The sequence below is a fragment of the Notechis scutatus genome, chromosome Z, assembly GCF_049901735.1.
Source record: "Notechis scutatus isolate UNSWTSFEM ecotype Mainland chromosome Z, rNotScu1.2, whole genome shotgun sequence".
NCBI classification, from domain to species: domain Eukaryota; kingdom Metazoa; phylum Chordata; class Lepidosauria; order Squamata; family Elapidae; genus Notechis; species Notechis scutatus.
Window position 1 is genome coordinate 106,473,458 of NC_142025.1, and position 13,559 is coordinate 106,487,016.

The following is a 13,559-nucleotide window of genomic DNA, read 5'->3' on the forward strand; positions in this document are numbered from 1 at the left end:
ATACCATCCCTAGCTGTTTTATTTCCTCTTCTTTTGTATTTTCCCATATATCTCTCTGCATAGGGATATGTAATTCAGGTACCCTGAGATAAGCTAGAAGGGAGTCCATGTCTGTATCTCTAGCTTCTTTGGCCTCTCCTGATTTCTAATAGATGTGATATTCAAAAGAGCAGATTATGTTTCCAAACGTGCTATTTCCATTTATTATGTCTTACTCAGTCATCAACTGCTATGTACGAAAAATAGCACCAAGATGTTTCAATCCTTGTTGTAGTCAGTTCAGAAGCCATCCAGGCCTGAAGAGTACTTGCTGGAGCCAGCCAGAGAGCAACCAGGCTTGAAGAGTGCTTGCTGGAGCTGGGCCAACAAAGTACTTGCTGTAGCCAGCCAGGGAGCAACCAGGCTGCAGCAAGAGTACTTTCTGGAGCCAACAGGGAGCAACCAGGGACAGGTGGGCAGAGTGTGCTGATAGCCAGTTGGCTAGCAGAAGCCTGTAATGCTGGCTAGGAACCCTTTTACTTGTACTGTTCACTATGTGCCAAGCTAAGACTCCAGTAAAGAGACCCATTTTGCTCACAGTGTGGCCTCTTCTTTTGCTGGCTTGGTTTGGAACTGTGACACAATCTTTTTTTTAAAAAAAGTCAAGGCTTTTACATAATAATTTTTGATAGATAGAAATGCATGTGCACTATGTTTCACTATAATTTAAATACAGATCAACCTAGTATACCTTGCAATCTCTTAAAACAATGTATGAGAACTACAAAATCTCAAAAATGATACACTTCAAGTGATATCTATGATAAATATTCAATCCATCAATGGTGAAAAAAGAGAAAGAGAAAACTGTACAAGAGGAGGAGAAGGCATTGATATTCAGTAATAGAAATCCATTGAATTCATTTAATCATAGAATTGAAATAATGTTGTCACTATAACTGGAAGTATATTTATATAGTGGATACTAATATTCAATGTATTTTGCTGATGTAGTTAAAGACAGCAGGATAAAAATTGGGAGATCAGAAGTCATGATACTATAGTTATCAAGAGTCAAGATTGACCCAGTGGCAAACATGCAAACACACACACACACACACACACACCATATGAACTATCCCTAAAAATCTCTGAAATCAGCACAGAGTATTTCTAATAATTACCTTTACCTCTCTGTTTCTCAAACTGTAAATAAAGGGATTGACCATGGGGGTAAGAACAGAATATAGGAAAGATAAGCTCTTATTCATATCTTTGAATTTGTCAGTTGTTGGCATAATGTAGACAAGCATTAAGGAGCCATAGAAAATGGAGACTATAGTGAGATGGGAAGAACAGGTGGAAAATGCCTTTTGTCTCCCATTCATAGACTGAATTTTCATAATTGCTTGGATGATAAAAGCATAAGATGTGACAGTTATAAAAAATGCAGGAATAATTCCTAGCGATGATGTTATCAAAGCAACACTTTCAATAACCCAAGTGTCACTGCAAGAAAGTTGTATTAAGGGTGTGAAATCACAAAAGAAATGGTCAATTTTGTATTGATTACAGAATGTGAATTGTGTCAACAAGGATGTCAAAACACTGATAAGCATAAATCCTATTATCCATGACACTGAAACTAGCAAAACACATGTTTTGCAATTCATAAGTATGACATAATGCAAGGGTCTACAAATGGCTAGATAACGGTCATATGACATTGCTGCCAAGAGGTAACATTCTGTAGCTGCCAGAGTGCAGAAAATGTGCATTTGTAAAATACAACCCCAAAGAGAAATTGTCTTGTTTCCTGTAAGAAAACTGGCCATCATTTTGGGTAATATAGTTGTGGTGTAGCAGATCTCCAAGAATGATAGATTTGAAAGATAGAAGTACATGGGAGTGTGGAGACGCTTCTCTGCTACAACCAGTGTAATGATGAGAATGTTTCCAGATACAGTTACAATATAAATGATCAGAAATAGAATAAAGAGGAAAATATTCAGGTTCTTGGTGTTCCCAAATCCAAGAAGGATGAACTCTCCGATGACTGTTGTGTTCTGCAGCTCTGAAGGCTTTACAAGTTTCATCTAATAATTCACACATCAGATGTTGAGGAACTCTGAATTTAGGAACCATATAAATATCCCCGTGTTTCTTGCTCTATTGTATGAAATGAAAAACTTTTTCAAAATATGCATGCATTGCTAGATATATGCAGTACATAATAATTAGGGTGCATAATAGATAGAGGCAGACAAGCAAAGAATTATTAAATTATATTTAATCAAGACTCATCAACATCTTATAAAACTCATAGTCATGACTAAGCTTGATATCCTTGTTTGAATTTTTTTCTAAATCTGATTAATCAACAAGCTAATTTTGCAAATTATAAAGTGCATCTGATACATTCTAATTTGCAAAATGATAGTATAATACACTTTAAATCTTCCCTAAAGATATAGTATTCCAATTTTGAGAAAGTTTTGATTTAGCCATTAGGCGCCAAATTTGATTTAACATGCTGTAATAATCTTACTTTAAAAAAAAATATCTATCTATTTATTGTCTAATTTCTATATGATCCATTTTACCTGAATGATTCTGTTTTACAAATTATACCATAAAATAATATAAGAACTTGACTAAAAACAGTTTTTTTTTTTTTAAAAAAAAACCCAACTTTTCTACCTTCTAAATTGTAAACAACATACCTATGGTTAATGTTCTAAAACTCCAGTTGCAAAAGTCAAGGTGACACAGAAAGAAAGTCTTCCAAGGTTGTGAAATTTAAAAAGAAACAATCAATGTTTAATTGGCTATAGATAAATATTATTTATATCACTTTGTATCCTCAATGGTATAAAATAAAGATCAAAACAACCAGAATAGTCCCAAGAGAAAGATGATGATTATAATAAATGATAACTGGCCTAGCAGAAAGGGAAGTTTGAAAGAAAGACAAAGGAAAAGAATGGGGTGAAATAGAGAAGGGTTTTTCCTTTTGTATCTCTCCCTCACTCTCTTTTTCATTTTTTTCAGTTTCTGTTAGTCAGCAAAGATATTTCTTTATCAATGGAATTAGCATTGCTAGAGAAGCTGACTCAAGGAGAATGTTAGAGATTTCTCTTTTGGAAATTCTGGACACAATGATTAAAAAAATGTTTTTTAATCTTCATTTGAATTTTACTATTCATACTTTTTTGTATTTTTAAATGCAATACAAGACAGTAATACAATTATATAATATAAGGATTATACAGAGTGGCGATAATCTAAAACCTACAGACCAGGAGGGAAAACCACTACTAATATCCATAACTTGTACACAGATGTCCAGAGATGCTTCTCCTCCTTGACCAATGTAATGAAAAAAATATATAAATTTTTATTACAAGGAAATCTGCTCTACTTCTTTTTCAATTAGATCTGCTGTTTTCATTAGCTTATATCCTGGAACATTTCTGAATAAATCTGAATAACTTCTGTCTCAACAAATTTCAGATAGTAGCTACAATATCTTGAGGATATACAATATTCTCCCAAATATTTTTTTCTTCCAACTGAGTAGCTTCAGAATTTTATCAATGTCCTGTTGTAATATTGTCTGTATAGATCATTGTCCTCCAGATAGTGAGGGAGTTGGTATCGAAGAAGCTGGGGCTGTTGTCTTTCTACTCATCTTGTAATGCTTATCTGTAAAGAAAAAGAGAGAAAAAAGAAAAGAAAAAAAGAAAAAAGAGGGAAAAGGAAAAAAAGAACGAAGGCAAACAGTTGTCACTCCAAAGGAAAAAAGGAAAAAGATACTCTTCAGGCACTTGTATACCTTAATCCAATTATTTGCAATGGTAGGTGTAAAAAATAAAAAATAAAAAGGGAAAAAAGAAAAATATTCTCTATGTTCCTGTTGATAGTCAAAATAAATAAATAAATAAAAGGTTTACATTCTAGTTCCTGGTTTAAAAAGTTAAAATCCAATTAGAGAGAGAGAAAAAGAGCCCCACTAGTGTGTGTGTGTGTGTAGGGGGGGGGCTAGAAAGGGAAGCAAAAGGTAAAAAGCAATACTAATATAAAACAAGCCTCTGCCGCCTAATATCCAAGGCTCTTTGATAAATCAGCTCAGAGTTTTTCAAGGTCATTTCAATCTTCTTTCTTTCAACCAACTTCAGACTCCAACTATCTGTTCAGAAATGAGCACCTGAATAAACAAACTGCCATGATCAGCTCTATCTTTTCCAATACACAGCTCAGAGTCCTTTATCATAACACAAACTAGTGAAAGGAAAAAAGAAACAATGTATCCAAGCCTCTGGGTGGCAGTGCTACTTACTTTCCTTCACTTTCACTTCCCCCTCCTCAATCTACAACCAGAAACTACAAGAAAGAAAGAAAAATAGAATCTCCCCCCCCCTTTTTTAAAGGGGAGAGAAATAAATCTTAGATCAAGCAGAAGAGTTTTCATCAAAAAAGAATTTTCAAAAGTATTGTTAAAAAAGGAGAAGGAAATACAAACAGAAATAAAGATTAAAAAGTACCAGTCCAGCATAAAAAGTAAAACAGCTTTGCCAAGTTCAAAATTCCAATAAAAAGGGGGGGGGGACAAAACTTTCACTTTGATAATTAATGCTGCCGCTTAAACTCTTTCCTCTTCACTTTTAGTCCACTTTCATTTTTTCAGGGTGTTCTCTCCAAGAAATAATAAGTAAAAGTTCATCTCACCAAACTGACACACTTTCTTCCAGTCTCTTCCATTCCGGAGCTGTCCCAGCTTCAGCAGCTTGGGAGGCTGCCTCTCTGCCACCGGCAAAACGGACTTTCCCTGGATCAACCAGGGACTTTGTGATGTCCCTGCGACCAACAGGACGTGCCCTTGTCAATCACTGTCTCTATGGGACGGTTTAGGTCCATGGAGACCGACCCACAGCTGAGATATCAACGGTGATGTTGGAGAATCAAGATCTCCCATCCAACCACCAGGACGCCAGCTCCGCCCTCTCCCCTGAGTTGTGGTATACCAACACACACAGAGAAAATTTTTGACAGCCCTTGACCATAATATTCTATTTTGGTCAATGAAAACTCCAATTGCCTATTTATTTATTTATTTTTCCAGCTGTGATACATCATTGACTCATATTCAGCTTACAAAGCAATAAAGTACCCAAGATCTTTTCACCTGCAATGCTGTGTAGTGTGATTCATTGTCACCAATCTTTAATCTTGCCTTTGATTATTTCCTTGCCTGTGCATAAAACTTTGCATTTGTCGCTGTTGAAATTAATATTTTTGGTTTTTGCCTATTATTATAGCTTGTCAGAGTTCCCTTGTTGATATCTAAAGTGCTTGCTACCTCCAACTTTTTGTCAACTGTACTTGCAGTATCATATTCTTGTCTCTAATTGCAGGGTTTTTCAGATCAAAATTAAGACCTTGTGATTGCAGGTTCATGTGCTCCAGGTTGACCTCCACAGACTTCTCAGCAGCTCTTGAATATCACTTGTCTAGTTCAACAATAATAAAAATAAAATAATACATGGAAAACAAATAAACTCTAATCATGTCTTTATTGAATATTGATTGCCATTTTCCCCCTTCTGTCAGTTGTTCCACTCAGCATGTCTATTATATTGAAAGTTGTCACTTGAAAATTAAAAAAGACCAGCAGGAGGTAAATTGTTCAATGTAGGTTTCTGATAGTCAGCATCTTGGACTAAAAACTGGCAAATCACTCTTGTAATATCTCAATCCAGCAGAATTTTCTTAAACCATTTTAGAATATTTCTAAAGCTTTAAGAATTAAAAAAAAAGAAACCTGTGGCTATTCTGTCTCAGTATTTTTCCATAAGAGAAATCCTGCTTAGCACGTATACCTCTCAGAGCAAAGTTCACTAAACTGACAGGAAAATAACTGACAGGAAGAAGCTAAATTGATAAGATTAACACAGAGGTCTGTGTCAGATAAAGTAAAGACATATTTCACAAAAGCCTGTGAAAGGATGTATATTCAATTTCACAAAAGTCTGTCAGATAAGATGTGTATTCTGTAAAGACATGTTTACCGGAAAACTATTAATCAATAAGTTCGTTACTTGTATCACGGAAGCCTGTTTTCAAAAGATAAAGTTTGTAACTTCTTTGTCTTTCTGTAAACCCCCCTCACCCCCCTCTTTGAATCAGCACAATAAAAGAGCACAGCGTAGAGCAAGCTAGCAGCCTGAAAATCCCATCTGTCTCAGGCTCAAATGGGACAATTCCATCTGCCCAAGGCAATGCGCTGTCTCACCTAAAGAAATCTTCGTCTGGTGTTCTTTTTTCTTTTAGCTTTGCAATCACTCTTGCGAGAGTCCCTCAATCACCCTGGCTAGGGTTACGCTGCTCAAACTCACCCTGGATAGGGTCCTGCTTTTGCCAAACTTCGCCCTTGCGAGGGCTTCTCTGTATCTCACCCTTGTGAGGGTTACGTTCTGAGAGGAATTCAGCAATCAACCTGAAGATCTAAACAACAGACCGGTCGCTCAACGCAACAGATGGGGGCTCGTCCGGGATTCCTTGGTCCGGGATCTCTTCGATCTTCAGGTTCCAAGGTGTGACTTCTGTCTAGAGGTGCATCTCCTTCACTCCCATTGCTACGCACCTGGCATAGGTTTCGTACGAACGTAAGTAATGGGCTCCTCACTTTCTCAAGTTTCGTCAGGGCACAGGGACGAACTTTATAGTCTAGTGAAGAAGGCTAATTCCTTTCAGAAAATTAATGGTACAACTGTGTACCCAATTTCGAAGAAATCTTTAAATAAATTTATAATTTATATTGAGGCACACTGTCCAGCCTATCCATCTGCTGGAACTCTTAGCCATTCTTCATGGGAAAAATTAGGAAAATATTTACATGAAATTCCCAGAGCTCCCATGGATATACTTATCTCTTGGAGAGCAATAATGGCTGCTATAACAATTGTTTATCCATCTTCTAGTCTTCCTGAAAAATCTTTTTCTCTTGTTTCCTCTGATTCCCCTTCTTCTAATTTAAAAAATTCCAAGCCTCTTGCAGCTCATTTTGATACAAATTCTTCCTTACCTCCTTATCCAGACATTTCTTCCCCTCCTCCCCTTCCTTTCTACAACTCACCTCACATTCCTGATGTTAACCCTATCAACTCCACTGATTCTCCTGCCTCCTTGCCTGTTCGTAATACCTTTCAGAAGGCACTGATTAAAGGATTCTTTTTTCTGACATCTTCTCAACTTGCTGCTTGGCACAATCGCTTAGCAGTTCAATTTGTTGCAACAGCTGGCATTCCTCAAGCTGTTACCCTAGACCATCTTCTTTGTCAGGGAGCCATCCCGTACTCCACAGGATGAGATTCAGATGGGGAAAAGGGGTTATCCCATCATGAGAAAGGTCCTTCTCAACCTTCTTTGTCTTTTAACAAAATTCTTCAAGGACCCCACAGATTTTTCATTCTTATTCTCAGTGTGTTCCATCTTAGAACAAATCATTTAACTGTCTTTTATAACTTCTCTGTTGTGTCTGTTCAACCTGTGGGGCCGTGATCTTATGTCTCAACTTAACACAAAACTCATTATTGATTAATGGAATCTTTTGCTAAAACTCTACCATGTGTCAATACTATGTAAATAATGTCTTGCTACTCTATTGTTCTGCTTTTCCACAATTTCTGATGTACTTGAGAAGACAAGAGTGGGAAGCTAAGATTGTTTATTGCAAGTAGATTTGATGATAAAGATGAAGGAAGGAAATGGAAGTAGGAAGGAGAGAGATGGTTTGTGGATGTGTTGTTTGGAGGAAGGAAAGAGGCTTTGACAAATTGAGAAGGATGTGTATGTCTGTGAATGCAATGAGGGAATTCTGGATGTTTGTTTGAAAGTAAACAAGAAAGTAGCAAAGAAAAAAAAGAAATGAGAGGGCGACCCCTAGTGGGCTGCTCTTTTCAGAGAACATAGATTGATTCCACAAAAAATATCAGAGAAAGGGAGGGGCAATACTAGCCCATCGCTTTTCTGAGTAAAACTCTCTGTATCTGTCTTCTCAACCCACCTTGGTTCAAAAAAAAATATTGGAGCATGTACATGGTATGAAAATGCTCAATGGCATAAACGCTTAACTACTTCACAATCATCAGCACAACAAGCTGAATTAGCTGCTTTCTTATTGGCGTTGTCTCTTTTTTCACAACAATCTTTAAATGTAATATCTGATAGTATGTATGTTACTCAGATGGTTGCTCATATTTTTGATGCATATATTTCTCCTGTTACACCTCCCTCTTTAATGAAACTTTTTTTACAGCTTCAGACATTGCTGAAAAAGCGAGAAAAACTTTTATTTGTAGCTCATATCAGAAGTCATCAGCAATTGCCTGGATTCCTAGCAGAAGGCAATCATATGGCAGATGAGGCTTGTAAAGTTATGGCCTCCTCTCCCCTTCTCCAACAGCTTTCACCTGGGGAGAGTCATGATTATTTTCATCAAAACAGGAAAGCCCTAGTGAGACAATTTGGAATTACATATCAAGAAGCCACAGCAATAATTCAACAATGTCCAACATGTAGCTTGCAGGCCAAAGGTATCCCTGAAGGCGTTAATCCTAGGGGTACTCAAGCCTGTGATACATGGCAAATGGATGTCACTCATTATTCTCCCTTTGCTCCCTGGAAATACATTCATGTATCAGTAGATACTTATTCAGGGTTTATTATAGCAACATTGCAAAGAGGAGAGGCTACAAAAAATGTTATTAATCACTGTATTCGGTCATTCGTAACGTTGGGATGTCCAAAAATTCTCAAAACAGATAATGGTCCTGCTTATGTCAGTTCTCCCTTTGCTGAGTTTTGTCATAAATGGGCCATCACACATAAGTTTGGCTTACCCTTCAACAGCCAAGGTCAAGCGATTGTAGAGAGATCGCATTTAACTTTGAAACAAGCCCTTGATAGGCACTTGGGGAAAAAAGGCTCAGGCCCCCAAACCTCCCAACGTTGCAAAATATCTTAAATGTTTGTCTGTACACTCTTAACTTTCTCAATCTTACTGGCTCTCCTCCCTCCACAGCGGCTTCTCGCCACTTCACCAAGCCAGTAGTTCCTCTTCCCCGTCCTCTTGTTTATTTCAGACAGCTTCCAGATCCTGCGTGGAAAGGTCCTGCACAGCTCATCACCTGGGGAAAAGGTTATGCAGCTGTTCAACTTCCTGATCGAGTGCTTTGGGTTCCTGCTCGCTGTGTCAGACCTTACCATGGCAAACCTGACTCTAACCCTAATCTTTCTTCTGATATCAATACTTCCTGTCTTTTCTCAATTTAAGGCATCTCCTGATGCTATTTTTGCTTTCCTTACTGACACTGTTACTTTTATTTTTAAAGATAATCTTCTTTCTGCATGTAATTATGTTTTTCAACACAATGGTAGTTTTCTTTCTCCTACTTCTGACATAACTATTTACTATTACTATTCTCCTTGTTTAAAATTTTTAACTATACATGTTACTCAACTTACTATAGGTTCTTATTCTTGCTTAGGATTTTTTCACAATCACACTTATTTCAATCACACTGTTCTATTGCTTTCAACTTCTTCAGTGGCATCTACTCCACTATCTTCTGTTTTACTTACATTGCCATCTCAAGCTAATTCTGAGAAAACTTTTCCTGGAGATAAACTGCGATGGCATCTTCGTTGCTGCTTTCCACCCTGTGATGTCACCAAATGCATATTGCATCATTCATCTTCCTGGGTTCCTGATTGCTACAAACCACCTGTCGTGCGAAGACGCTACCTCATCCCTGATGACATCCATCGCAAGACTACAGCTCTCATTCGAGCTCGCCATCTTGGGTATCCTGTCTTCATCGCTGACAACTCCATCTCTAAGGAGTCTGCATCTCATGCTGTTCCAAAATTTGGCTATCATCGCATTCCTCGAAGTATACAATCATCTTCTACAAATGAACATCAACCTCAAACTTACACCTGGACTATCCTTGATTTTCAAGGAAAAATTTTAAACACCACCACTAATTATACTAGATGGCCATGGTTTCCTCAGCTTTTCATGGATTTTGCTGAAATGGGGACAGGAGTAGAAAAATTTGCAGACAAAAAACTACAAGCTGATACATGGGACAAGCAAGGCTCCTGTTCTCCAGCACCTGCTGACAACTTTAGATTATATTTTTGTCCTGCTCATAGTACTGGTACTTCTCGCTCTGCTCATGTGGGGTAGTTGACAGATATTGTAAAAATGGAGTTGTGTATCCACAGGTCATATCTGGTGAGAAGCACCTACCAAAAATGCCTATATTCATATTACCCGTGCTCAAGCACATCTTCCCTGCTCTCAATGGCCTTGTTGTGGACAGAGAATAAATCCACTTAGAATCACTTTTACTGCAAAAGGAAAGACACTTGCAAGAAAACAATGGATGGTTGGGTTCACTTGGGGAGGACGTCAGTGGGATGGTCAAGGAGATGAAGGGAATATTTTTACAATTCGTCTTTCTATATCAATGTCTCATTATGATGTTGGTCCCAATCCTAATTTGAAATCAACCTTTCTACAAAAACACAATATTCAGGTCAATTCTTCTTACACATTGCTAGCAATTACACTTAATGATTTATCTAAAACTGATAGTTTGAAAACACTTGACAATGAAGTTAGCTTTCTCACATCTGTAATTGAATCAAAAGACCTTGTCAAAAAACCTTTGCTGGAATGGTACTCTGACCAAGAGTCAGAGGAAGAAATAGACACTAATAACTCCTTTTCTCCAAAAGAAGTTTTGTTAACTCTGCCAAGTCATGATTTGGGGGATGAGGACTTTCCTCGTATGAGTTGGTTCTGCAAGGCACCAACAAACTGAAGGGTTTGTTGCCACCTTATGGGACTACTCGGGAGGAGAAAGGACTCTACCTAGAATCATGAGCACAAAAAAATAAAGAAAAGGAGGAATTGTGGCTATTCTGTCTCAGTATTTTTCCATAAGAGAAATCCTGCTTAACACGTATACCTCTCAGAGAAAAGTTCACTAAACTGACAGGAAAATAACTGACAGGAAGAAGCTAAATTGATAAGATTAACACAGAGGTCTGTGTCAGATAAAGTAAAGACATATTTCACAAAAGCCTGTGAAAGGATGTATATTCAATTTCACAAAAGTCTGTCAGATAAGATGTGTATTCTGTAAAGACATGTTTACCGGAAAACTATTAATCAATAAGTTCGTTACTTGTATCACGGAAGCCTGTTTTCAAAAGATAAAGTTTGTAACTTCTTTGTCTTTCTGTAAACCCCTCACCCCCTCTTTGAATCAGCACAATAAAAGAGCACAGCGTAGAGAGCAAGCTAGCAGCCTGAAAATCCCATCTGTCTCAGGCTCAAATGGGACAATTCCATCTGCCCAAGGCAATGCGCTGTCTCACCTAAAGAAATCTTCGCCTGGTGTTCTTTTTTCTTTAGCTTTGCAATCACTCTTGCGAGAGTCCCTCAATCACCCTGGCTAGGGTTACGCTGCTCAAACTCACCCTGGATAGGGTCCTGCTTTTGCCAAACTTCTCGCCTTGCGAGGGCTTCCTCTGTATCTCACCCTTGCGAGGGTTACGTTCTGAGAGGAATTCAGCAATCAACCTGAAGATCTAAACAACAGACCGGTCGCTCAACGCAACAGAAACCCACACAGAAGAAATAAACAATGCCTTGGATACCCAATAATGTAAGAAAGATGCTAGTATTAATATGGTATCAAGTACAATAGATGCAGTTTTCTGTGATATAAAATCAATGAAGGTAGAACCTTTACTGTTAAAAAGTGACATCCAATAAATGAAAGAAACCAAAAGAGGCACAAATGGATTGAATAGATATTTACAGAATATTTCTTTTTCTGGCAGTAAATAAATTAAGATATTCATGTCTAAGGGGAAAACTGTTTCTAGAAATCATTTGAAATAAAATGATTAAATACCTACAATGGAAACATTTTCAAACTGTATCACTTAATGTTAATGATAGTCAGAAAATTTTCCAAATTTGAAGAATTCTTTTCTAAGGATTTTTTATGTCTTTATTTCGTAAACTGTAAATGAAGGGATTGACAATGGGGGTAAGAACTGTATATACAAAAGAAAAGCCCTTTTTCATATCTTCAAATTTTCCAGTGGTTGGCAAAATGTAAACAAACATTAAGGATCCATAAAAAACAGAAACTACAGTAAGATGGGAAGAACAAGTGGAAAATGCTCTTCTTCTTCCCATCCAGAGATGGGATTTTTAGAATTGCTCTAATAATAAGTGCATAGAATGAAACAGTTATGAAAAATGTAGATAGAAGTCCTACAGATGATGTCATTAAAGCCACACTTTCAATCATCCAAGTGTCACTGCAAGAAAGTCTTACCAGGGGTGTGAAATCACAAAAGAAATCGTCAATTTCGTATCGATTACAGAATGTGAGTTGTGTCAACAGGGATGTTAAAATTGTGATAAGAAATGAACCATTTATCCAAGATATAGTAACTAGCAAGAAGCATGTTTTGTTGTTCATAATAAGGACATAATGGAAGGGTCTACATATAGCTAGATAACGGTCATATGACATTGCTGCCAAGAGGTAACATTCTGTAGCTGCCAGAGTACAGAAAATGTGCATTTGTAAAATACAACCCCAAAGAGAAATTGTCTTGTTTCCTGTAAGAAAAGTGGCCATCATTTTGGGTAATATAGTTGTGGTGTAGCAGATCTCCAAGAATGATAGATTTGAAAGATAGAAGTACATGGGAGTGTGGAGACGCTTCTCTGCTACAACCAGTGTAATGATGAGAATGTTTCCGGATACAGTTACAATATAAATGATCAGAAATAGAACAAAGAGGAAAATATTCAGGTTCTTGGTGTTCCCAAATCCAAGAAGGATGAACTCTCCGATGACTGTTGTGTTCTGCAGCTCTGAAGGCTTTACAAGTTTCATCTAACAATTCACACATCAGATGTTGAGGAACTCTGAATTTAGGAACCATATAAATATCCCCGTGTTTCTTGCTCTATTGTATGAAATGAAAAACTTTTTCAATATATGCATGCATTGCTAGATAAATGTAGTACATAATAATTAGGGTGCATAATAGATAGAGGCAGACAAGCAAAGAATTATTAAATTATATTTAATCAAGACTCATCAACATCTTATAAAACTCATAGTCATGACTAAGCCTGATATCCTTGTTTGAATTTTTTTCTAAATCTGATTAATCAACAAGCTAATTTTGCAAATTATAAAGTGCGTCTAATACATTCTAATTTGCAAAATGATAGTATAATACATTTTAAATCTTCCCTAAAGATATAATATTCCAATTTTGAGAAAGGTTTGATTTAGCAATTAGGCACCAAATTGGATTTAACATGCTGTAATAATCTTTTTTTTTTTAAATCTATTTATTTATTGTCTAATTTCTATGTCATCCATTTTACCTGAATGATTCTGTTTTACAAATTATACCATAAAATAATATAAGAACTTGACTAAAAACAGTTTGTTTTTTTAAAAAAACAC

At 36.9% G+C, this 13,559-nt stretch overlaps 1 protein-coding gene and 1 pseudogene across 1 annotated transcript; both read right to left on the bottom strand.

Annotated features, from left to right (window-relative positions):
* Window positions 1-1,136: 1,136 nt before the first annotated feature.
* LOC148129067 (olfactory receptor 2AP1-like) lies at window positions 1,137-6,823 on the bottom strand. Its single transcript, XM_087945952.1, has 2 exons — window positions 6,806-6,823; window positions 1,137-2,045 (listed from the first exon to the last, which is right to left on the bottom strand). The coding sequence occupies exons 1-2, from the start codon at window positions 6,821-6,823 to the stop codon at window positions 1,137-1,139; spliced, it is 927 nt and encodes a 308-aa protein (XP_087802078.1).
* Window positions 6,824-12,052: 5,229 nt separating this feature from the next.
* On the bottom strand, window positions 12,053-12,974 carry LOC148129068 (olfactory receptor 2AP1-like; annotated as a pseudogene).
* Between the last annotated feature and the right edge of the window lie 585 nt (window positions 12,975-13,559).